This window comes from Artibeus jamaicensis, unplaced genomic scaffold (assembly GCF_021234435.1).
Source record: "Artibeus jamaicensis isolate MK-2021 breed Jamaican fruit bat unplaced genomic scaffold, CSHL_Jam_final scaffold_1019, whole genome shotgun sequence".
In the NCBI taxonomy this organism is placed as follows: Eukaryota; Metazoa; Chordata; class Mammalia; order Chiroptera; family Phyllostomidae; genus Artibeus; species Artibeus jamaicensis.
The window spans coordinates 8,219,841-8,246,842 of record NW_026522025.1 but is presented as its reverse complement, the minus strand read 5'-3'; the positions used below and the strand labels follow the sequence as shown (position 1 = coordinate 8,246,842).

Genomic DNA, 27,002 nt, shown 5'->3' with positions numbered 1-27,002 from the left:
CAAGTGCATAGGACCTGAAGGGAGAGTGTGTTTGGCATGTTCATGGAATAGCAAGGAAGACGTTGGGGCTGAGTGAGTAAAGGAGGATAAGAATGGTTGAAGTATAGGGGTCCAGACCATGAAGAGCCTTCTAAACCATTGTAAGGACTTGACGTTTATTCTGAGTGATACGAGAAGGGACTAGAGGATTTTGAGCAGAGGAGGGACTTGATCGCTTCATGTAACTCATGTGATGACTCCTGTGTTTTATAGTAGTGATGGGGGCGGGTCTCCTGTGTACAGTGGCAGTAGTGAGGCAAGGGTGCAATCAGGGGGACTGTTTAGGAGGCTCTTGCAGTAATCCTGTTAACAGATTATAGAGGCAAAGAGGGAAAGAAGTTGGTTGGATTTGGGATATAGCTTGAAAGGAATGATGATAGGATTTGATAGTTTGAGCATACTTTGTGCCTTTCATGAGCATTGGGACCAGCCAGATAGAGATTCTTAAAAAGTGTCCTAAATCTCTTTCATTTATACTCTTAAAAAACAAAACAAAACAAAACACATATGACATTTTATTTTTTTATTACTTTTTAAGATTTTATTTATTTCTAGAGAGAGGGGAAGAGAGGGAGAGAAACATCAATGTGTGGTTGCTTCTCATGTGTCCTCCACTGGGGACCTGGCCTGCAACCCAGGGAATGGGAATCAAACTAGCGACCCTTTGGTTTGCAGCCTGTGCTCAATCCACTGAGCTACACCAGCCAGGGCTATACTCTTAATTTAAAGAAAAAATGTTGAGGAAAAAAAAGCAGTGACATTCACTTGACATAGCATGTAGTAATCATTCAAAAGTGTGACGTAGGACTGGGACAATATGTGTTTCATCAGTAACTGATTTGCACTGAAGATCACTGACTCGAAGAGCCTTCTCAAGTGCTGCCCAAGTCCCAGGGAACTGATATCACCTGGGAGGCTTAGCCCATTCCTAAAGCCATGATAACCACATGGTTTTTTCTTGGAATTCCTGTCTTTTTATTTTTGTTCATGGAATTCTAAAAATGTTCACTTAAAATGGATAATGAGTTTTAGCCAGCTTTCATCTAAATTCCAAGTTATTTTATCATAAGATAACTAAATCTTTAGAGAAGTAAAAATGTGCTACAGAGAAGTCTTTAAAATAATAATGAATTGACTAGTGAGCATGAAGAAAAAATGATTGGAGAAATAAGTATGTTATTTGGGCAACAGTGATGAAGAAAAACATTGGAAGATATTTTTTTCAAAAAATAAACTACCCTAGTTCAGAAACTTAAATTGAAAACCTTATAAATTTTTTTACATTTTCCCCCCAAGTGATTAAATTCTATTTGAAAGTAATAAAACTCTACTACAATATCGGGAATAATTCGGTGGTTGAATTGAAAGTTATAGTTAGTATAAGAGTAGATTGTTAATTAGAATACATAGTCATAATTCAGAGATTGGAATTCCCTACCATCATTTCTAATTTCTATAAGGAGAGAAAGCAAATCCTCAGGCAGCCTGTAGAATCGTGTGAGCCTGTTTAGTAGTAAAGAGTACACTTTTTGTTTGCTTTATTTAATATTTTTTCCTACTTAATTTAGTACAGTGTATTCTACCTAATATTCTGGTTCTTTGACATTTCTGACAATACGCCTGAAGTGGTGCACGTCTCAAAGGTAGTTGGGAATACAGCACCAGAGCACAGAAATCTAGGCCAGGGATGAGGACTGCAGAGTCACTCGCCCCTGAAGAGGTGATGGTCGAAACAGTGAGAGTGGATCAGTCCACTTAGGAAGGAAGCAGAGAAAAAGATCCGGTAGTCAGCAGTGTGAGCTGGTTTTCACATTTGACCGGTAGAAGGAAGACGGGGCCCGTAGTAAGCAGATCAGATGTCCCAGAGCAGAAAGGAGCAGGGTCAGGCAAGTAAAGTCTTTGGTTCCATGAGAACACAAATCTTGGTAATTTGTATTTTTTAGTGAAATGTAACTTGCTCATGATTGTATATTTTTATTTCTTATTTATATCTTATCACGGAAATATATTACTTTTACTATAGCATATCAACATTTAAAACATAAGATGTTTTAAAACTATACTTTGTGCATTTAACAAATATTTATTAGTCAGCAGTTATGTGCCACATTTTAGGCATTGGAGGTACCATGAACAACACATACACAAAAAAACCCTGCCCTCATGAAGCTTATTTTGCAATAAAGAGAGATAGACAATAAATAGAATAAATTAGTGCCCTGGCTACATGGCTCAGTTGGTTGGAGCACCCTTCTGTGCACTGAAAGGTTCTGTGCGCCCTTCATGTGCCAGTCCAATTCCTGGTCCAGGCACATGCCTGGGTTGTGAGTTCAATCCCTGGTTGGGTATGTATGGGAGGTAACCAGTCGATATTTCTGTCTCTCTCTGTCTCTCTCTCTTTCTGTCTCCTTCTCTCTCCCCATCTCCTCCTCTTCCCCTCTCCCTCCCTTTCTCCCTCTCTTCCCCCTTACCCCCCTCCCCTCTCTCTAAAATCAATGGAAACATATCCTCAGGTGAGCTTAAAAAATAGAATAAATTAGTAATATATAGAGTAAATCACCAATATATTATTATACATTAGTTGGTAATAACATTAGGGAGGAAAACAAAGGTTGGAAGAACAGTATATTAGCTTGGGCTGCCATAACAAAATAACTGTAGTCTGGGTGGGTTAGCAACAGGAATTCATTTCTTCAGAGTTGTGAAGGCTGGAGATCCTGTAATGAGGTTCTGCCTCCTTTAATTTCTGGTGAGGTCTCTTTTTCTGGCTTGCAGATGGCTGGCTTCTGGCTGTGTCCTCACTTTGTAGATAGAATGGGGTACCCTGGTGTATCTTCCTCTTCTTCTGAGGGCAGGAATCCCATCATGAGGGCCCCGCCCTCATCACCTCTGTTAAACCTAATCATCTCCAAAGGCTCCATCTCCAAATACATGGGGGTTAGGGTTTTAACATATGAGTCTGTGGGAGAGACAATTCAGTCCATAGCAAATATGTAATGTGTGAGCAGAGATGGTAGAAGTGCTGGAATAGCTGTTTTAAAAGGGTTGTGATCAGAAAAACTTTCACTGATAAGATGGTATTTGAACAAAGACTTGAAATAAGTGGAAGAGTCTTTCCCTGGGGTTCATGGGAGGGGTGGGGGATGGATGGAATGGGGAGTGGGGTGGGAGGTAGAGCCTTCCAGGCCCAGGAAACAGTAAGTACAAGGCTCTGAGGCAGGAGCAGGCCTGGTGCAGCTGAGGAACAGCAAGGAAGCCAATATGGCGGGAACGGAGTGAGCGAGGGACAGTGGAGGGTGCGGGCCTTTGGCCCCTCTGTGAAGACTTCAGCTTTTGCTCAGAGATGGGACACCAGTGGGGGGCTGTCAGCAGAGGACTAGAGGAGTAACAGATCTGACTCACAAAGGGTGGGATGGACACCTGCTCTGAGTACTAATAGTACGATCATGTAATTTTGGGCTGCCAGTATTTTAGTACAGTATGTTGTTTAGAAAGTAGACTAATTCCTTGTTTTGTTTTGTTTTTAAATCAAGAAAATGCCCCCAAAGTAGAAAACTATATATTCTTGCTATTTTTTAATGTGACTTCTGAGATAAACCATGTGGAAATGCCTAGTTAAATATAGTCGTATGATCCCTTCGTATTTAAAAAGCATAACTATGGGGTTGTAGTAATGATATTATTTGTAGTTCATAAGATGATATGTTCACAATTTTATTTACTTGAAATAATCAGTTAAATGTAGGAAACATATCCCACATATTTTGGTTACCATAACAACTTGGGTGAAAAACTGAAGAACAGATGTTCTATCAACCTGTTGATGTTTAATAGCACGGCAGTTTTACAATTATAGTTATACTGTTCAGAATTTAAATTTGTGTATAACATCAGTTGTCCTTGAAAGAGATACCTTTTTTAAAACTTTCTTTCTATAAGGATCGTTATAAAATATGAATAGATGTGAATAAGGGAAATTGTTTCATAACCCAGGGTAAAAATTCACTTGAAAATTTTATTTTACACCTGAAGGTATTTAGCCTGAATTTTTAATTTTCTACTTCTCTCACCAGCTCTGTGCCATCGTCTCCTTGGGGTTGGGGAGGAGATGGAGAGTGATAAAATATACAGGAAAAACATTAATTTGGACTCAGTTGTGGGGGGTTAGTGATTATAATCATAATTTTGAGTAGAATTTATTTTTTAATGTTAGAACTCTCAGTGTCAGCCTTATTTATAAACTGATTTTTAAATCTTGGTGTTTAAATTGACTACATTCAGTTTTTTTGCATATCAGAATCATTCAGTGGCAGTCTATAAATATACTCATTTTATTCTCATTTATTTTGAATTCTTTAAACTTTCAGGAAGCTGGGGTTTGAATTCACATGTAAACCATTCTTATGCATTTATAATTGGACAGTGTAAATACATAAATATTAATATTCATCCCATAACAGAAAATAGGAGAATGTTTAACATTGAAGTGAAATGTCGTTGTTGGCGAATGTACACAAACACATACTGTTTACCTTACAGAATTCATTTTGCCCAGCATGGAGAGTGTTGAGGAAAAGGCAAATACTATAGCAGCTACTGTAATTGAATTGGCCTCTGAATCATAGAAAACCAGGAAGTCTGAGAGTATCATTGTCTAAAACCTTAAAAAATATTATGGTATGTAAAATGTGTATCTATTTGAGGCTGAAATGAATGGACTATTAGAAAAATAAATGCTCTTAGGGGGAAAGGGAAAAATGATATTTTGGGGAAAACCATATATCAAAAATGGAGGTGATTTTTGTTTTCCCCCTTGAAATCTCTTGGTTCCTATTTTCATAGGAAGTTTTTAATCTGATCATGAAACTTCTTTGGCACTAATTTTTTCTTCTTTTTATACTTAGTTATTAAGTTCAAGTTTGATGAATAAGTAATTGCAGTTTTACTTGATGTGTAGTGCCTAGAAGAATCCTGATGTGTATCAGCAGTGTTTTCCGAGATGTTTTAGTTGTTACTGGGAATAAATATAGCCATTTCTTAACACACCATTCTTATATATTAGGAGTGGTTGGTTATGTACTTTTATTTGAAAGCTATTTTTTATTATTTTATGATTTCAGAGGGCAATTGACATGTGTCAAGGTGTACTAATTTTAATTTTTTATATTTATTTAGAATTTCTAGTTATTTATATTTAATTACTTTAGGCCACTTTGCAGTTTTTGAAAGGAAATGAGCTAGTAGAGGAGAAAAATCTTAAAGGTAAACTCATGACTTACACAAACATAAAATGAACCAAACTGATATTTTATAACTTGTTAGTCGTGAGGCAGCCAGTATATGTTACCACCAGCTCAAAGGAAACTTCAACAACTACTGGCATTTAGGCAATAAGGAATGCTGAAATGAGTTTATAAATCGGTGCAAAACTGATCCACTCATAAGGCAATAATCAATTGCATTTCACCAGACATTGTTCATTTTCATTTCCATGGACAAATATCATTTGCATTGTTATCAGTTTTCTGCAACTTCTGAGTTGTAAAATAGCCTAAGACCATGCAGGGTGGCGATAACACCCAAGGGTGCACTTGACAGAAACCCTAGTGGTCTTTTTTGCCCACATCAAAGTCTTTCATGGTTTTCTCTTTTTATTTTCTGTTGTCATTTATTTGCCTTTCAAGTCAAGATACCAAATCAAATCATCCTATTAGAATAATGTATAAACAGAAGTTTTTGTTTTGTTATTTTTAAGAAATCACATAGGCATTATTCTTATTGTATTTCTTTTCTTTGTTTTATAGTGGTAACCTGCTAGTCTCATTAATTTCTATTAAATCTATTTCTAGTGAGTTTTAGGATTGAGGTTATTGATGCTAAAATCTTAGGCTTTTTAAAAAGCACAAGCTTGCCTTCAGAAATTAAGGGAAAGAATTGGAAATGAGGTGTAAAGGGACTGGTTTTATTTTTCAAGAGAAACATTTAAAACTCTCATGAGCCATTTAGAACTAAAATATAGATGAAAAATCAAGGATGAAATCACAGAAATACGTAAATGACAGAGAAGAGAGGACAAAGTAGAAAAAGGGTTTTTTCTTTTAAGAAAAGTCATTTGGGCTTAACTTTTTATTATAATTTTTAAAAAACACATGTAAAGGTAGAGAATAATTTGAATAATTTAATGAACCCTATTTTTAAATCAGAATCAGTAGTGTCAACCTTTTTGTACACTTGCTTCTTCTGTTCCTTCTCTGATTTTTTTTTAATCTAGAAGTATTTTATTGCAAATTCCATACATGAGGTCTTTCCCTTCTAATTAGTTCAATATGCATTTTAGAAAGTGTAATTTTCCTCCATTATCATATCTAAGGAAATTAATAGGAATTTCTTAATAAAATTAAATATTCTATCCATATTCAAGTTTCTGCCTCTAAATGCAGTTTTGTAATTGGTTTGTTCAAGTTATGATCTATCAAGATCCCTCCATCACATTTGGTTGCTATTTCCCTTACTGCTCTTTGGCTTTAGAATAGTACTCACACCCCTGTTTGGTTTGTTTCTCGACACGTCATTGACTTGTTGAATAAATCTAGTCCCACATTCTGGATTTATCTGATTGCTTCTTTGTGGTATACTTGAATGTGTTTCTCTCTAAGTAGAAGTTAAGTTTTGGCAAGAATGTTTTAGAAGTAGTGCAGCTGTGCTTCGTGTCGCTCTGCGTCAGGATTCTCTTAGAACTCTGGCTGCTCCACACTGAGTGAGGCCACATTCATCCATAGGTTTGTAAGGGGATGGCAGTTTCATTTCCCCTCGGGACCAGCAAGTGACTGTGGGGTGATGATTTAGCACTCTGCAAATACCCAGTTCTTCAGCAGCCTGAGGATTTTTTTTTTCTATTGAGTAACTGTCATCCTCTTCTGTCTCAAAAGGTTAACCTGAATGTTTCTTCTATATAGAACAATGAAGAAGGAACTCACACCATCCAAATTAACTCTAATGGAATAAAAGATGTTGTAGCCAATTTTTAGCTACAACAGGCTATTCAAGAGGGTATTTGAGAGGTAGGTAAGAGAGCTTTAAAAAAAACCCAGAATAATGATGAGTGCATAAGATTGGAAAAGAAACATCATCAGCCTAACTAAATACAACAATAACAATAGAAAAGCAAAGCCTCAGAAATGCCCATTTTTCCCCCAGTAAGATAAGCTTCAAAGAGTAGAAAAATCTACAGAAGAAAAACAAACAAATCTCTTGTGTAATTTGAAAGTTTGACTCTATTGGAGAGGCCAGCCTGGGTCATGAGAATCACAGAAGCCTCGCCACCTGAAGCTTGCACGATAAGGCTGATTTAATTACATTGAAAGTGGTGGGGGAGAAAGATTGACTTTAGAAATATAAGTGATTTGTAGAAATATAAGCTGCATTCATTTCAGAAAATTGCTAAACTTGTGCATATAGCAGAGAAGCTGCAAAACTTTCAGTGGAGGCTGTATTAATGCTGGAGGTAGAGAATTACAACACTGAAAGCTAAAAAAAAGACTTAAAAATGGAAGAACATTGAAAAGACACAAGGAAATACAAGGTGCATGCAGCAGTGGTAAAGACTTTCCTTTCACTGTTTCCTTTCACTGTTTCCTTTCACTGTTCATCTTTTTTATCTTCTTTTTCTTAGATAAGTCCCTTTAACATTTCATATAATAAGGGCTTGGTGATGATGAACTCCTTGAATTTGATCTTATCTGAGAAGCACTTTATCTGTCCTTCCATTCTAAATGAAAGTTTTGCTGGATAGAGCAATCTTGGTTGTAGGTCTTTGGATTTCATGACTTGGAATACCTCTTTCCAAGTCATGGACATTCACTCAGTATCTTCATGTCTCTGTCTCCGGGTTCTGTGCCATATTTTTGTTTAGATAGTATTTCTCAAGATGGGTGTCTAGAAGAATCCCAGAGCATCATGCATGAGAAACCCTGAAATCGATGATGCTTACATATTTATATTAATCAAATGTTTAATACTCATTGCAAAGATAGGCTCTTAGAGGATGCCAAGGTATGAAGAGAAAATTTAAAGATATATAACAGTATGAATGACTTTGGAGAAGTGTAAGAATTTAGAGGGAAAGAAACAACAAAACAAATAAAAAGCAATGGAACCAATACAGTTTGATATGGTATTTAGCCAAACCAACCTTTTTTTCTTATAAGATGGACGATCCTTAAGTGCAATGCACAGACAGTGTCAGTGAGGTGCTCAGCAGCAATGCTCTTTCCACAATTCAGTGGCGACTGAGAATTAGGTGAAATACACAGTTTGTTTATGTATAATTGTGATTATAGTTTGCATCCTACTATTCTTAGAAAACCAAAGTTCAAGTAAGGAATTAACAAAGAATTGAATGACTAAATACAAAAGTATTTAGCTGATATAAGAAACTGCTAAGAAAAAAGTGTATATTTTCTTTTTTTTAATTTTTATTTTATTGATTATGCCATTACAGTTGTTCTATTCCCCCCTTCATTCCCCTCCACCTTGCACCCCCACCCCTACCATTCCCCCCCTTTAGTTTATGACCATGTGTCTCAAGTCCTTTAGATTCTATATTTCCCATACTGTTCTTGCCCTCCCCTTATCTATTTTCTACCTACCATCTATGCTACTTATTTTCTGTACCTTCTCCCCGCTTCTCCTTCTCCCACTCCCCTGTTGCTAACCCTCCATGTGATCTTCATTTCTATGTTTCCGCTCCTGATCTAGCTGTTCTTTTAGTTTGCTTTTGTTTTAGATGTGGTTGTTAATAACTGTGAGTTTGCTGTCCTTTCACTGTTCATCTTTTTTTATCTTCTTTTTCTTAGATAAGTCCCTTTAACATTTCATATAATAAGGGCTTGGTGATGATGAACTCCTTGAATTTGATCTTATCTGAGAAGCACTTTATCTGTCCTTCCATTCTAAATGAAAGTTTTGCTGGATAGAGCAATCTTGGTTGTAGGTCTTTGGATTTCATGACTTGGAATACCTCTTTCCAGCCCCTTGCCTATAAGGTCTCTTTTGAGAAATCTGCTGACAGCCTGATGGGAACTCCTTTGTAGGTGACTGTCCCCTTATCTCTCGCTGCTTCTAGGATTCTCTCCTTCATTTTAATCTTGGCTGTAATGATGATGTGCCTTGGTGTGTTTCTTCTTGGGTCCAACTTCTTTGGGACTATCTGAGCTTGCTGGATTTCCTGGAAGTCTGTTTCCTTTGCCAGGTTGGGGAAATTCTCTTTTATTATTTGTTCAAATACGTTTTCTACTGGTGGCTGTTCCTTCCCCCCTTCTGGTACCCCTATAATTCGGATGTTGGAGCATTTAAAGATGTCCTGGAGGTTCCTAAGTCTCTCCTCATTTTTTTAAAATTCTTGTTTCTTCATATTTTCCTGTTTGGCAATTTTTTTCTTCCTTCTGGTTCACTCCCTTGATTTGAGTCCCAGTTTCCTTTCCATTACTATTGGTTTCCTGTGCAATTCCCTTCATTTAAATTAGTTTAGCCTTCATATGTTCCTCTAATTTGTGACTAAAATCAACCAGTTCTGTGAGCATCCTGATCAGCAGTGTTTTGAACTGTGCATCTGAAAGTTTGGCTATTTCTTCGTTGCTTAGAGTTATGGGCTCTGGGGCTTTGAGATCTTCTTGAGCCATTTTTGGTCTGTTTGCACCCATTAAGTATGAGGAGAGGAGCCTTAAGGGCATGGTGGGGCCACTGGGGTGGGGTCGCTGGGTTGTGACGCTGTATGTGGGGTCAGGGTCAGAGCTGGGAAATGGTATCCCACTCTCCTGCTTCCCGCAGCTGGGTGAGGAGCAGAACCTTAGGCGTTCATCAGGGCAGGGCCACTCAGGTCGCTGGGTTGTGACACTGTATGTGGGGGCGGGGTCAGAGTGGGGAAATGGCGTCCCTCTCTGCTGCTTCCCGCTGCTGGGCCCACTCAGTCCTGTCTCACTGCCCACTCCCTCGCTGGTCTATCTGCACAGGAATGTACCACCACAGTCAACTCGCCGCCCTGCACCCTTGCCGGATTTGTAGGTCACTCACTGGGTCGCTCACTGAGTCTGTCCTCTTTGCAACCCTACACTCTGCACACCTGAGTCCGTCTGACCGAGTTTTCCTGTGCAACCCCACTCCACCAGCTGCTGGTTTCGCCCCTCTTACCGGTCAGGCTGAAGCATTCGTTGTTATCAGACTTCTGAAAAGTTCAATTGTCTGTGTTCTGGCTGTGTTTCCTGTTGCTAATATTTTGTTGTCTCTAAACTTGGTTGTGTGAGAAAGCACGGTATCTCCACCTATGCCTCCATCTTGGCGGAAGTCCAAAAAGTGTATATTTTCTGTTCAAATGCTCACACACCTTTCATAAAAATACTGGTCATACAACTTAGACAAAAACATGTGTAACTAATGTTATGGTTCATGTTGTCAGATACAGTATATTAAAATCAATATAACAAAAATTAAAAGATGGTTCCCATGTGAAAATTAAAATAAAATTGTGTGTATTTAAGATGAGAGAGAAATCCATAAACTATAAGAGCATGCCTTAAAGTCAAGAAATTTTGTAATATTTTGTTATTTTTTTATGGGTTACTGTGAAACTTCTATGTAAAGAAAATTAAATGTCTCTATTAGTAAGAAAGAAAAAGAGAAAAGAAATAGAGAATTGTAATATGCCCAGACAAGGAGACTACAATTAATAAAACTAAGCAAAAATAAGCGTAATTACAGTAGTTGATTCTTTGGGAAATTAAGTCAAAGTGAAAAATATTGGATCAGTTAGAGAATAAACATAACTAGGATCAGGAGTAGAGCTACAGTGATTACATAGAAAAAACAAAATATTGGGGAGAATGTTATTTTTAGTTAGATAATGTTAATTGATCACCAAGGTCAAAATCAGAAGTAACTAAATTGTGTGCATTCATGAGCACACGTGTGTGTGTGAGAACTGCCAGAGTGGATGCAGCTGGAAGTAGAAATTGTAACCAGAATGAACCTCCTCAAATTAAGTTTTGAAGAAAGAAGTAAGATCTAATTAAATAAATAATAACACTGTATTAGAAACACCAAGAGTTATAATGAATTACAAAAGAAAAGTGCCAAAAAATAGAAACAGCTTAAAAAAACAAAAGAAAAGTGCACTTAGCACTGATAGGGATATACTTTGGAGAATTTTTTCAAAAGTTCAAAGAACAGTTATTTGGTGAATAATTCTAGCTTCAAAATGCAGAAAACAAACATTGTTAATTATCAGATTCATTTTATGAGCAGGAAAGATTTAATTTTGGTAATTTGGTAAGAGCAACATGTTTAAAAGAATGTATGGGGCATCAACCAGCAAACAGTATGAGAAGGGACCCCCAAAAACCCAACAACCCGGAATTATCTGGAGGGCAGCCCCTTGAAGTACAGGCTTCCCTGCTAGGTGAGTGTTCTGCATCTGCATCACTGTAGTAGCTGGCTAGTGGTGGTGTGAGAGGCTGCGTTCGGCTTCAGTGAATTTTTTTTGAAGACTCTCTCAGTGACCCCTGTCATGTGCCACCCTTCCTTTTCACCTGATCTTGCCCCCGAGTGTTTACCCCATGGAAAAAAGTCCTCAGAGGAAAACATTTTGCTGATGTGGAAGAGATATAACAACAACAAAAAAATGGCAGAGGTGCTAAACAGCATCAGAAATCAATGAGTTCAAAAACACTTTTGAGCAGTGGAAAAAAACATCTTGATTGGTGCATTGCATCAAATGGAGAGTGCTTTGAGGGTGACTAAAGTTTAAATATGAAAGTATAAATACATGACTTTATATAAATAAGTTCTGTGATGTTTTGGGTCCCCCCTCATATGATACCACTTAATAATATAATTATTTACTATAAGCAATTAAATTATCCTCAGATACATGGGTAGCAGAGAAAAAAAGTACTCTTACGAAGGAAATTTAGGACTTACCTTTGATTCCTCTCTTTTCTTTTCCTACTCACTAGAAAATCTTGTGAACTGACTTCTAGGAATCTGTTCCCTTTTCCATCAACACTGCTACTGGTCTAGTAAAAAAGAGTTATCTCTCCCTTAGATTACCACCTACAGTAACCTCCTGTTTTAATCTTCCTGTTCCATTTTATACTTCAATCCCTAACAATTTATTATTTTTTTAAGGGGTTCACAATATCCATAAAAAAGGGCTAATTTGAACAAGAGGAATAACACTAATAAATAGAAACACATCAAACTCAAATAAAAAAATTCATGAGTTCATAATTATATATAGCGTCTGGCACAAATAATGCTCCATTTTATTACAAAATCATAAGCATATAGTTCTCGCTCAAGCACAGCGTATGACATTCATCTCATGGCACAACTGAACTAATTACTAAAATTCTGTGGCACATCAAAAACACACTTTTTGCCAATCTGAAAAGAAAAATATAATTTTGATTTGTTCATACCAAGCAGCTATTGTTAGCTGTTTTTTTCTCTTTTTTTAAATTTGACAATCTAAGGGAGAAGAAGTCAGTGCCCCTGACTAACTAGTCAGGTATCGCCTGTTTTAAACGTTTTAACAGCACACCAGTGGAAACTCACTGCCCTAACCAGATAATTTGTTTTTTCAGACAGTCTTTTTAATGTAATTTTCATTGTTAAAAGTTTTCAGTGGCTTCTCATGTAACTTAGAATAAAAATCCAAGCTCTTTAAATTCTGTAATTTGGCCGCTGTCTATCTGTCCAACTTTTTCACGTGTCACTCTTCCTTTGATTCCAGCTGTTCACCTGCAGCTCCTCTCCTCCCTAGGGCTCCTGTGCCTGCTGACTGCTCTGTCTGGAACAGCCGCCCTCTGCTCTCGACACAAATGTCACCTCCCTTTGGAGGCATTCTCTGATCCCCAACCTTAGATGGCCTCTCTTCCATGTCGTTACTATCTAATACAGAGCACTGTTTAATTTCTTCATCTACTTTACTACAATTATCTTGTTTATTGTCTGTCTCTTTCCCAAGACAGTAATCTGTTTACTGCTGAATCCTTAGTGCCTGCGAGTTTCTGAAATGCTTAGAGAATATTTGTTAAATGATAATTTAATGTGTAACAATAGGAAAGATAAGTGATGTAATACTGGATTAAAAGTAGAAAATTGGGCAATGCAATTGAATAGCAGTTCTACTTCCTCATAGAAATTTAGGAAATTTAGAAATTTAGCATGTAGCAAATTACTGGTTGTAATGGGAAAGGATATTCTTAGGAACTACTGTAAAAATAGTTTGAGGAGCCTTGGGCTTGAATTCTGACACAGCCACCCAACTCCAGGAAGTTACCCACCCTGACCTTCATTTAGCTTCACCTGTCAAACTGAGGTACTGGTAACTCCTGGGTGTTTTATGTGCATTCTCGTGCATTTGTGATGGCAAGGCCCTTTCCTTCCCTCTGCTCCTTATAAGACACTTTAATGACAAATGTTCTACAACGGGACCAACATTTCAAAAGTGGTTCATATGGTAACACCGATTTAGATATCATTTGTAAAATATCTGACACAGTGCAAGACACATCAAAAGTGAACAGTGAATGTTGGTTCCTTTCACTTGAGTTGGAATCTTTAGGCTGGCTAGTTCCATAGTGAACTCTATGCCCTCCTTGGGATATGTAGCGCTGTATATTCTTGTTATTGAAGTACATCCCTGCTTTCTCCTAGACCATAAACTCTTATGAGTGTTTTCCCTGTGACATTTGTCATAATGATTTATTCATAGCTTGTGTTCTATAAATGTTTGTTTAAAATTCAGCAGGCACTTAAGTGCCTATTATGTTCAGTGTATGAAGTTAAACACAGAAAACAAAGTAAAGGAAATGGAAAGGCATATTCTAGTTGTACAGTGGGAAAATGTTGCTTACTTTTAAAGAGATGAAGGTATATTTAATATGATAGATTTGAATTTATGAAAACAAAAGATGTTGACACCCTGAAATGTAATAAAATAAATATGGAAAACAATGTTAAAAAAGCAGAAAATATTTTACTAACATGTCTGATAAAATCCTTCTAAGCAAAATCGATGAAGATTTGATAGGTATATTTGTTCTGTAACAGGATTCTGCTTGATAGTTGGGGGAGAGAAACGTTCACACATGAAGAAATAGTAGTAGAAAGCCTTTATGAAGAATGTGTAGTTTTTCTAGTAATTAGTATAGGTCAGACATGTCCAAGGTACATTTATTCCATAATAGACTTTACTCAAGAAATGTATAATGTGGAACAAAAAACCCCAGAAACATTAGTACAAAAGCATGTTGTGTTAATGCATTAAAAATAGAAACGATAAAAGTAGGTTCTAATCCCTTTTTTCTAAGCCTTTTTACTTCCATGGTAGCCTTTTAAAATAGGTTTTATTTTTAAGAGCATCGTTGGTGTCACAGCACAATTCAGAGGATGGTGCAGAGGTTTTCCATATCCCCCTGCCTCCGTGTGCACACGTCTCCCCTATTCTGAACGTTCTGCGCCAGAGCAGTGCATCTGGTACCCTCAGTGGACCTGCGCTGGCCTGTCATTATTGCCCAGCGTTCATAGTTCACGTTGGGGTCATGTCTAGTGTACATTCTGTGGGTTTGGACAAATGTACGATAGCGCACATTTACCGTTACAGTATCATGGAGAGTAGTTTCATTGCCCTGAGCACACTCTATGCTCTGCCTGTTCATCCCTCTGTCCTGCATAACCCCTGGAAATCAGTGATTTTTTTTACTGTCTCTTTAGTTTCAACTTTTCCAGAATGTCATGTAGTTGGAATTATACATATGTAGCCGCTCAAGATTTGCTTTTTTTTTTCTTTCACATAAGGTTTCTCTTTGTCTTTTCATGGCTTGATAGCTCATTTCTTCTTAGTGCTGAATAATATTTCATTGTTCGGATGTAACACAATTACCCATTCACCTACTGCAGGATGGCTTGGTTGCTTCCGAGTTTTGGCAATTTTGAATAAAGCTGCTATAAACATTCACTAAGCTGCTTTTTGTTCCCTGCCAGGCACTTAACTTCTTTGGAGCTTAATTTCCTCATTTGTAAATTTAGCTGATGAGTGCTGAGGGGTCTGAGGTTTGAAATTATGTGGTTATGTAGGTAAAAATCTTGAAATGCTGTTTTATAAATTATAAATAACTCAGGTATGCCTGCATGCTGATTGCATTGTAAGTTGGTAAAGCCTTTCTGGTAAAAAGCAGTTTGATCCTATATAACAAAAATTATAATCTGGTTTTAGGCTTTGATCAGATCATTAGTCTACTTGGGGGGTATACTTCAAATAAATCCAAAAGGGGATTAAAGATAACATCTTTTATTTAAGTAAAGATTTTCATAAGGTAATTTGTAAAAGCCAGTCAAAACCATGAAAACAATTCAGATGCCCAGTAGTGGAGGACGCAGAGTGATGTGCAGGAGGGCAGGGGTCATGGCTCTTCTGATGAGCATGTCCCTACACCGAGCTCATTTTGGTGCTCTGAGTACTTGCTGACTGTGAAACACTGAAGAGAGAACTTAAGGAAAAAAGAGGAGCTTTTACTGAATATCAAGACTATAGGCAATAGCATTTTGTTCTTCCCTCTGCTGCTTTGCACCTCACATCTCTGAACGTCGCTGTGCCAGCTATTACCTGCTGGACGCCACTCTTGTCCCCTTACAGATACCAGTTAAGACCCTCGCATGTGATGTAGCATCCATGACAGATCAGCTTCTCACTTGGAAAATATATCAGTGCAGTTATAAAGGAATTAAGAGTAGACTGTGTATCCCAACTTTGCTAGGACAGTCTCAGTTTATGCCTGATGACTCAGTGTAAATCTTAGTAGCATATCATTTCATTCTCAAAGATACTCTGGTCTGGACAGTAGGTCACCATTTAGCTGAGGGCCTGACTTTCTTCTTACTTTAGTGCTGTAGTTGAGAAACATTTTCTTGTTTTTTCAGTTCAATTTACTTTAAGGAACATTCACTTAACACACTCAATAGGTATAAGATGTGAAATACAAAACAAAAAAATCAGACAAAGCCCTGTCACCAAAGAATTTCACTTGAATGCTTTTTCCTCTTTATTTTGGTAACTCATAGCCTCATTCAGAGTCAGAAGTGCTCCTAGACTCAAGTTCCTACGCTTGCTTCATCCATTTAGAAGGCCCTTTTCCGGCTTGCCTCTGGCTGCATGCTCCCCTATTCTGTGGAACTTCGGGGAATTTACCCATCTGAGAACCTGTGCCCCCACCACATGGCACTCTGGGTTTTTCAGATTATGGAATTCCTCACTCAGACACATCTGAACCTGCTTCCAGGGCCTGTGTGGATCTCTTCCCTTGGACACACACACAGGGGACCCCCGCACAGTGCCAGTAAGCCAGGGAGGGGAGGACAAGGGTGCGGACAGCAGGCCAGTGGCAGGAGCTGGGGTAGGCTCCCCCTGATCTTGGATGTTCCAAAATTCACGAATTCTAATTTTGGTACCTGGCCTTTAGGGTCATGTTCAATGTGCAGGAGTATTGAACATATTTTATATAGTAATTAATTAGCTTGACTTACAGCTTTTAGATGTAAACAAATGGTCCCTGAGCCTCAATCTGGATTCTGGCCATGGACTCCACAATTATCTGAGGCAGGCCTACTCAGAGTAAAACCTAACATCTTTATTCACCGTATCCCAAGAGACCGTACATAATCTGCCCTTACCCCCTAGACTGCATTCTGCCCCTGCTCTACTGCTTCCTCACGGTCCCAGAACACCCCAGGCACACCCCACGTCAGGTCTGCGGACTTGCCGCCGCCGCTGCCTGGTGTGCGTTTGTTCTGGGTGCCCGCCTGACCTCTTTCCTTGTGTCCTCAGGTCTTTTCCTCCTGTTCCCCAAAGTCGTCATTTTATCAGTGGGACCTTGCCTGGGCAGGCTTCCTAAAATTTTGTTATTCCTCCAACACTAACTGTCCCTTGCCCTGCTTTATTTACTTCCCTTAACACACTGCTGTCAATAAATTAGAGGTAGTAAAAATGGAAAATAAATAAATAAATAAAAAGAGAAACTTTCCCCCCAAATATGTTTTTTTAAACCCTTTAGGTAATAAGACATTTTTTCCTAAAAATTTTTTTAAAGTTTTTATATCTTAAAGTCATTCATGTACCCACTTTAAAGATTCACATAGTTTTCTAAGGCAGGCTAGTTACTAATAGGCCCCCCACCTGCCCTCAGTTTTAAAGGGGACCATTTTCAGCTCCCTTAAGTTATTCTTTTGATATTTCCTATCACTCTATATAACATACTTTGCTTCTATAACATTGCTTCTTCCTAACTGCTCAGTTTTAGGCGTTATCCACTTACTTTCCCCCAAAGAGGATGAGAATTAAGCTCCCCATTGTCAGTGCCATGCCCTGTGCACGACACAGTTACATGTGTCCGGCTGTCCCTCTTCCCAGTGTGCTTACATTGTGGTTTTGGCTGGATCACGATTTAATGTTCTAAGAACCGTAAGCACAAGCCACAGCTGAGCTGTGTAATGTTCTACGATTAGTTTTCCTTGCGGCATTTTCTTTTTCTTGGAGTTAAAAATTGTCATGGTTTTGATTTGCTTACGTTATTTGCTTTTCTAGGTTATTAGCCCCGTTCCACTACAGACGGTCTCAGTTCTGTATATCTTCTTTCAGTATGTTCAGACATCTGTTTTCTATTTTTTTCTTTTTCTTGGAAAAAAATCAGTCTTCACATCTTTTCTAATCTGAACCATTTTTCTCAGGATTGGCTTGAGGTTGACTGAAATCAAAGAGATTTTTTTTTATTTCCAGTGGAACATTGGGCAGTTGTTGCAGATACAGTTGTTTTTTCCAAATTTATTATTATGTAAACAAATTTTGAAAATGTAACCATTTACCATGAATTTGTCTATGGCTCTCTTTCATGTGTTATAATTAAGATATCTTTTATTAAAAAATATAGAATGTATTCTTACGTTATTTTGCATAGAGCATATTAAAATTATTTGAGTATATATATATTTGTTTTGTATTCTGATGTATTCTTTCTTTATAGGCTCTCAAAATTAGAGAGATCTGTAATTGCCCACCACTTTCTGGACCAGACCCTCGATTAGTGTTCAAACTCACCATGAAGCATTTTCTCGAAGAGTCCGAGAAAGAAGACCCAAATAGCACTGTTAAGAAACAGAAACTGGATACTCTTCCCGTTCAAAAACAGAAGCAAGTACCGTTAACGTAAATAGCTGAGACGAGAACTGGCAATTGAATTGAAATATATGAGATGCCGGATATACGAAGAATACAGCAGTCCTGATTATTTTTATGTTACTTTTTAAAAAAATGCTTGAAATGAAAAAATTGATATTCACAGTCAAATCATGTATATTACAGGATATTACCTAAATTCTTCTAGGTATTTTTCATGAAATATTGATGTATTCTAATCTATTTTAAAATATCTTCAATGAGGGATATGTCACAGAATAAATTTATATTACACATTTAACCCTGTTTCGTACCTGCTTTTGATTTGGAAGGCAGACCTCTAGTGGATGAGAAATCAGAATATGTAGTAATTGTTATTGTAGAGAGGGTTTCAGCTGAGCCTAAACTGCGTTTCAGAGCTTGGGTGATTATGATGAACTGGGACATTGACAATCTAAGGCACCTGTGTATAGAAACTGGTTTGCACTGGGTGGATCATGTGGAATAGGGCACCTTGGGAGAGAGAATTTCTTGACCCTTGCTATGGACAGTGATAGAAAATGGCTATACAAAGAAGCCGAGGAAGCTGCTTTCATAGGAGAGCACAAGTACTTCCATCTATGGCCCAAGTGACAAAGTGAGGAACGAAATGGGAGAGGGGGTCATTTCCTTGTAGGCACAGTGTGCTTCTGGTTCCCTGAAGTCTTTTCTTTCTCTTTTTTAATTTTATTCTATTATGGCTGTCCCAGTTTTTCCCCCTTCACCCTCCTCCGCTCAACCCACTGCTGCTCCCACAGTCGATCTCCACACTGCTGTCCATGTCCATGCGTCATTCGTACATGTTCTTTGACGTGTCTCTTACCCTTCTTTCCACCATTACGGCCCTCCCCTCGGGCCACTGTCAGTCTGTTTCATGTTTCCATGTCTCTGGTTCTGTTTTGCTTGTTAGTTTATTTTGTGCATCAAATTCCTCCTATAAGTGAGATCATATGGAATTTGTCTTTTACTGCCTGGCTTATTTCACTTAGCATAATATTCTCTATTTCATCCATGCTATTGCAAAAGGAAGGAATATCTTCTTTCTTTCAGCTTTGTAGTATTCCACTGTTTAAATGTACCACAGGTTTTTGATCCACGCATATACCGATGGCTATTTATGCTATTTATAATAGCTTTTCTGCTCTTTGGCTGGAAAAGAGCGCTGCTGTGAACATGGAGATGCATAAGTTCTTTTGAATTGGTGTTTCGGGATTCTTAGGGTATATTCCCAGCAGTGGGATCACTTGGTCAAAAGGCAGTTCCATTTTTAATTTTTTTCGAGGAAATTCCATACTGTTTCCCACAGTGGCTGTGCCAGTCTGCATTCCCACCAGCAGTGCCAAAGGTTCCCTTTTCTCCACATCCTCACCAGCACTTGTTTGTTGCTTTATTAATGATGGCCATTCTGATAGGTGTGAGGTGATATCTCATTGTGATTTTCATTTGTATCTCTCTGATGGCTATTGGTGTCGAACATCTTTTCATATGTCTCTGGACCCTCTGTATGTCCTCCTAGGAGAAATGTCTATTCAGGTCCTTTGACCATTTTTTAATTGGATTGTTTTGTCTTCCTGGTGTTGAATTGTGTGAGTTCTTTATAGATTTTGGAGCTTAAACCCTTGTTGGACGTGTCATTGGCAGATATATTCTCCCATATGTTTGGTTCTCTTTTCATTCTGATTATGATTTCTTAGTCACACAGGAGCTTTTTAATTTGATGTAGTTCCATTTGGAATTTTTTCCTCTATTTCCCTTGCTGTAGGAGATATATTGACAAAAATATTGCTATGTGGGTATTTTAAATTTTATTTCCTATGATTTCCACTAGGACTTTCATGGTATCATGATTTATATTTAAGTGTTGTATTCCTTTCGAGTTTATTCTGGTGTATGGTTTAAGTTGATGGTCTAGATTTATTTTTTTTGCATGTACCAATCCCATTCTTCTAACACCATTTATTGAAAAGACTATTTTCATTCCACTGTATGTTCATGCCCACTTTCTCAAATATTAGTTGACCATAGAGATGTGGGTTTATTTCTGGGCTCTCTATTCTGTTCCATTGATCTATGTGTCTGTTCTTATGCCAGTAACAGGCTGTTTTGATTACAGTGGACTTGTAATATAGTTTGATGTCAGGTATTGTGATCCCTCCAACTTTATTATTCTTTCTCAAGATTGCTGAGGCTATTTGGGGTCTTTTTTGGTTCCATATAAATTTTTGGAGTATTTGTTCTAGATCAGTGAAACATGCCCTTGGTATTTTTATAGGGATTGCATTGAATCTATAGATCACTTTGGGTAGTATGGACATTTTAATTTTTCCAATCCATGAACATGGTATATGCTTCCATTTACTTATATCTTCCTCAGCTTCTTTCTTCAGTGTTGTATAGTTTTCTAAGTACAGGTGTTTTACCTCATTGGTTAAATTTATTCCTAGGTACTTTATTTTTCTTGTTGTTTTAGTAAATGGGATTTTCCCCCTAGTTTCTCTCTCTGATAGTTCATTGTTGGTGTACAAAAATGCTGTTGATTTCTGAGTATTGACTTTGTATCCTCCTCTTTTGCCAAATTCACTTATTAGTTCAAGTAGTGTTTTGGTGGAGATTATAGGGTTTTCTATGTACACTATCAAGTAATCTGCCAATAATGACAGTTTTACTTCCTCCTTCTCAATTTGGATGCCATTTATTTTTTTTTCTTGTCTGATCACTATGGATAGAACTTCCCATACTATATGTTGAATAGAAGTGATGAAAGCAGACACCCTTGTCTTATTCCTAAGGGAATAAGACAACTTAAGGGAAAAGCTTTTAGTTTTTGCCCATTAAGTATGAGGTTAGCAGTAGGTTTCTGTACGCTCCCTCTCTTCCCACTTTGCTGGGTGTTTTGATCATAAAAGGATGATGGATTTTATTGAATGTTTTTTCAGCATCTATTGATGTGATCTTGTGGTTTTTGTCCATTTTGTTTTATGTGGTGTATTATGTTTATTGATTTAAGAACATTGTACCATCCTTGCATGCCTGGAGTGAATCCCACTTGGTCATGGTGTATGATCTTTTTAATGTATTGCTGAATGTGGTTTGCCAATATTTTCTTGAGGATTTTAGCATCTATGTTTATCGGAAATATTGGCTTGTAATTTTCTTTCTTTATTGTATCTTTACCTGGTTTTAGAATTAGGATAATACTGGCCTTGTAAAAAGAGTTTGGGAGTCTTTCCTCTTCTTGAATTTTTTGGACTAGTTTGAGAAGAATAGGAGTTACTTCTTTGAATGTTTGGTAAAATTTACCTGTGAAGCCATCTGGTTCAGGGCTTTTGTGTGCCAGGCATTATTTGATTACCGCTTCAATTTATCTTGTTATTGGTCTGTTTAGGCTTTCTGCTTCATCTTGATTTAGTTTTGGAAGATTGTATGTTTCTAATTTATCCATTTTGCCTAGGTTGCCCAATTTCTTGGCATATAGTTTTTCATAATAATCTCTCACAATCCTTTGTATTTCTTTGGTATTGGTTGTTTCTCTCTTTTGATTCTGATTTTATTTATTTGAGTCCTCTCTTTTTTTCTTGATGAGTCTAGTTAAAGGTTTGTCAATTTTACTTATCTTTTAAAACAGCTTTTGGATTCATCTATCCTTTTGTTCTTTTAGTCTCTATGTCATTTAATTCTGCTCTGATCTTGATTATTCCTCCCTTCTACTCACTCTGGCCTTTGTTGTTGTTTATTGGAGATTTCCCTATCTTCTTTCGGCAGGCCTGTAGTGCTATGAGCTTCCCTCTCAGGACTGCCTTTGCTGTGTTCTACAGGTTTTGGGTGTGTGTTCATTTTCATTTGTTTCCAGAAACCTTTGATGTCTTCCTTGATATCATTGTTAACCCATTCATTATTTAATAACATGTTACTCAGTCTCTATGTATATGAATTTTTCCCTTGAGGTTGATTTCATAACAATCTGAGAAGATGTTTGTTATGATTTCAATTTTCTTGAATGTTTTGTGACTTGTTTGTGTCCTACCATTTGGTCAGTCTTTGAAAATGACCTGTGTGCTTTGAAAAGAATGTATATTTTGCTTCTTTGGGGTGAAATGCTCTGTAAATATCAATTAAGTACACTTTATGCGGGGTGCCGTTTAATGCCACAGTATCCTCGTTGATTCTTTGTTGGAAGATCTACCTATTTTTCACAGTGGGGTGTTAAAATCCTCTACTATGATTGTGTTGTCAGTATCTTCTTGAAGTCCTCCAAGATTTTCTTTATATATTTAGGTGTTCCTATGTTGGGTGTGTATATGTTTACAAGGGTTATATCCTTCTGTTGGACTATTCTCTTAAGTATTATGTAGTGATCTTTGTACCTTTTCATGACTTTGGTTTTAAAGTCTGTTTTGTCTGATATAAGTATTGCTACCCTAGCTTTCTTTTCCTGTCCATTTGCTTGGAATATATTTTTCCATCCATTTACTTTCAACCTGTGTAGTTCTTTTGTTCTGAGGTAGGTCTCTTGTAGACAGTGTATATTCGGGTCGTGTTTTCTTATCCATTCAGCTACCCTATGTCTTTTGATTGGAGCGTTTAATCCATTTACTTTAGGGTTACTATTGGTAGGTATTTACTGATTGTTATTTTTCCCTTTGCGCCTGTGTTTCTCTCTCTTTTTTCTTTCTTTTTACAACCCTTTATCTCTTATAATGCTGGTTTAGTGGAGATGTAATCTTTTAGCCTTTTGTTTTTTGGTCTAACAGGTTCTTATTTTGCCTTTCATTTTAAATGAGTGCCTTGCTGGGTAGAGTTGTCTTGGTTGCAAGTCGTTGCTTTTCATTATTTGAAATATTTCATGCCATTCCCTTCTGGCTTGTAGTGTTTCTATAGAGAAATCAGCTCATAGCCTTAATAGAGGGCCCTTGTGTGTTACTAGCTGTTTCTCCCTTGCTACCTTTAAGATTCTGTCTTTGTCTTTAAATTTTGCCATTTTAGTTATAATGTGTCTTGCAGTGGGCCTCTTTGGGTTCATCTTGATTGGGGCCCTCTGTGCTGCCTGTACTTGTGTGAATTTTTCCCTCACCGAGTTAGGGAAGTTTTCTGTCACTTTTTTCAAACAGGATTTCTATCCCTTACTCCTTTTTTTCTCCTGGAATCCCTATGATGCAAATATTGTTATGTTTCATGTTGTTCTGCAGCTCCCTTAAACAATCTTCATTCTTTTCAAGTCTTTTTATTTTGTTGCCCTGACTGGGTGTTTTTTTTCTACCTTGTCTTCCAACTTGCCGATTCAATCTTCTGCTTTATACAGCCTGTTTTGAATTCCTTCTAGTGTATTCTTCATTTCCTCCTGGTTCTTATTCATAGTTTCTGTGTCCTTTTCCATGTTGATGTAGTTCCAACTGAGTTCCTTGTAATTCTCACTGAGTTTCTTTAGCACTCTTGTAACTATTACTTTGAGCTCTGTGTCCAAAAAATAAATTGCTTGCCTCAATTTCATTTAGCACTCTTTCTGAGGATTCCTCCTTTCCCTTGATTGGTATTTTTCTTTGTCTCCCCTTTTTAGGTGGTTCTTTTTGGGGTTTTTCCTGTGTGTTAGATTTATCTGATTTGACTTCCTGTCTTCATGGTGCAATCTTCTGTGGTAGGAGTCCTATGGGAACAGTCTTTTTGAACTCCCAAACTAGATACTCTAAGGATGCCCTTATGCAGTTTATGTGTGCTCTCTTTGTGTAATTGGGTTTTGGTTGTTGTTGGCTTATTCATTGGTGGGGTCTCCCCTCAGGCTGGCTGAGAGTCACAACCCCCAGCGTGTCTTACACTGGTGTATAGTAGCTGCCAAAACAAAGTGAAATAACACAGTAAACATGATCTAACCAGCAAAAAGCACCCCCATTACTGCAATATTACCAACAAATGAACTAAGATTAATAAAGGTGAAAAGAGAGTAAGAATATTATACAAAAGGAAGAAAATATTAGGCAACAGAAGAAAAAGTGATTTTGAGAGGGTAGAGAGAGGAGAAATAGTAAGAGTAGAGAATAGAAACAAGGCGTCGAAAAGGAGAAAATAAAATTTATAAAACCGGGAGGGGATAGGGCAAACGAGTAAGAAAAGAGAAGAGTACAGTATGAGATTTGGAGAGAAAAAAAGTAGTGGAATAAAAGGAACCAAATTGAAGAAGATAATCACCACAGCGGTACATACTGCAAAGGAGCAAAGATTAATGAAGGTGGAGAGAGAATAATATAAGAAGGAAAAGGAAAAAAATATTGTGAGATGTCTGGAGGAAAGAAAAGTGATTTTGAGAGGATAAAAGGAGGAGAAATAATAAATGTAAGGGTTAGAAACCAGGCTAAGAAAGGGAGAAAATAAAATTTAAAATGAGAATTAAGGGCAGGCAGAAAGCAAAATGGGATAGGACAAAGGAACAGTAAAATATGAGATTAAAAAAACCCCAATACCTAGGGATAAAAACAAAGTGCAAAAACAACCCTAATATCAATGACAACCAAGCAAATATTAATAAAGGTGGCACAACAATATTATAAGAAAGGGAAAAAGTGTGGAATGACTAATGAAAAGAAAGATGATTTTGAGAGGATGGAGAAATAGTAAGAATGAGGAATAGAAACGGCATAGAAAGGGAAAAATAAAATTTAACACAAAAATAGAAGGATGAAGGCAAAATGGAATAAGAAGAGGGGGGGGTAAAAGATTAGAATTTAAAGTATAAAAGATAGTTAACATGGAAATAAAAAGTGATATAAACAAAACTGAAGATGAAACAACATAAAAAAGCTATGCAGGAGAAAAGTAGTGCAAATAGTGGAAAAGAATGAGATGCAATTCATCTCAGCAGAGTCTGGTGTTTGTTGGCCTACAGTCTTATTCAGGATTCATCCCTGATGTCAGTTAGTGTCCTAATATAGCTCTAGGCAGCCTGTTCGAGGCTACAAGCCATCCACAGTCTGTGGCTGTCTCCTTCAGGCTTGGCTGATCCTCTGTGTTCTTTCCCCTGGCTTCTTTATCAGTGCAAGGCCCAGGGGTGGTTCATCTAACGTCTGACAGCACCACTGTCTGTTTTATTTGAGGGGCCAATCTGTGTTGAAGGGTCAGCTCTTTGCTGCTTGGCACTGATGGCAGCTCAAGGCTGAGCTGGGCTCTGAATACCTCTTGCTACCCCAATTTCTATTCTCTCTGCTTTGTTGTTTTCAGTGGAATAGGGCCCGAGGAAGAGCCAGCATAGCGTCTGATAAAAGTTTATAAAGGGCTTCTTTGGAGATTCTCCTTCTTTCCCCTGGAGATGTGTACCGAGCAGAGGGTTCTTGAGGCTGGCCTTACTGTTCTATGGAGTTTGCAGTCCTGCAGAGTTTGCAGTCCGGCAGATGGGTGATGGGCATGCCTTCCCCTTCCCAGAGCTTTGCACTCTGAGGTTTCAGTGGCCCTGCCTGGCTACAAAGAATCAGGTGCTCAGCTCCTACCCATCTAATTGCCAGCTCACTGCTCTCACAGGAGGCTCAGACCCAAGCCCTCTGATCTGCATACAGCCCCCTGCTTGCCAGCCACGCTGAGTGGGGCCCCACAGTTCCTTCACTACCAACCAGCTCTCCATTATTCCTGGCCACCCGGGTTCAGCAGGCATGAACTGCTCTTTGAATTTGGCCTCTTCGCTGTCAGGGCAGCTGTGTATGCGTTGGTTTCCTGCTCAGCCACACCTCTACTCCTCTCTTCAAGTCTCCCTGTGGCACCCACACTGCAACTCTGAGCCACTGCACTGCCTGGCTCTCTGTGTATTCTACTTCTCCAAAAGGGTGCAAAGTCTTTCTCAGTCAGGTCTGACAGCCTGCCAGTGCCTCTGACAGTCTTAGGAACTAGAATTTCTCTCTTGGACTCTCCTGGTTGTAACTGCAGCTATGCATGGGCTGCTCGCTGTGTGTGTGCAGCCTGAGTCTCCCAGACTCCATATGTCTTCCCAAGTCTCTCCCAATTAGGGATGGGGGTTCTCTGTGGGTGACTGTGTTTTCTCTTCTCTGCTCTCTGCTCCATTGGAGGCAACCTGTGCAGGATACCTCCCCTTCAATTTATAAAATCTCTTACTGGATGGTGCAAAGCCTCCTGTGTATTCCTTGGCTTCAAAAAGTCATACCAGCTAAGGTTCTACTCAGCTGCCATCTTCCTCTGCCCTGGTGCCCTGAAGTCTTAACAGGAAGTCATGTCATTTTTGCTCCTTGATGATATTACAGTTTGGGAATCCCAGGTTCTCAAGAGAAGCAACCCCCACACCCCCCATTGGAGATTGCACCAGAGAGGCAGGGGAAGTTCTGGCCCTAAGCTGCTCTCACTGAACAGCAGACATCAACAAGAGGCTGGAAGAAGTTGGGGGAAGAAGCACAAAACATCCCTAGTGATATCAAGAAATTACTGTATTATATAAATGAGGAAATAAGTTTTAAAAATGTGTTATTTATATAATATTATTTATGCTTCTAAACTGGTGAAGTCTAGTATTTGGTGGATGCATTCCTAAGAGGAACTTTTTTTTGAAACACATGAAAATAAGAAATAGTTTCTTAGAAACTATTATTAGAGATAGTTTCATGAAAATGAAAGGGGAAAGAAACTATCTTTTATTGAGTATCTACTATGATTTTAGCCCATTTAGTCCACAAATCTGTAAGGTAGGTTTTATTATTCTTACGTTGCAAAG

General features: G+C 38.0%; 1 protein-coding gene across 9 annotated transcripts in view; it reads left to right on the top strand.

The window, feature by feature from the left end:
• Positions 1-18,566, top strand: part of OMA1 (OMA1 zinc metallopeptidase) — a 61,149-nt gene extending 42,583 nt beyond the window's left edge. For 8 of the 9 annotated variants that reach the window (XM_037148523.2, XM_037148518.2, XM_037148522.2 and 5 more), the window contains exon 9: positions 18,114-18,566. In XM_037148523.2, the coding sequence (XP_037004418.2) occupies positions 18,114-18,299 (186 nt within the window). In that variant the 3' untranslated portion in view covers positions 18,300-18,566. Of the gene's footprint in view, positions 1-4,578; positions 4,698-18,113 lie in introns of those variants that run through there. The other variant, XM_053655607.1, reaches the window with a different exon arrangement.
• The last annotated feature ends 8,436 nt before the right edge of the window (positions 18,567-27,002 follow it).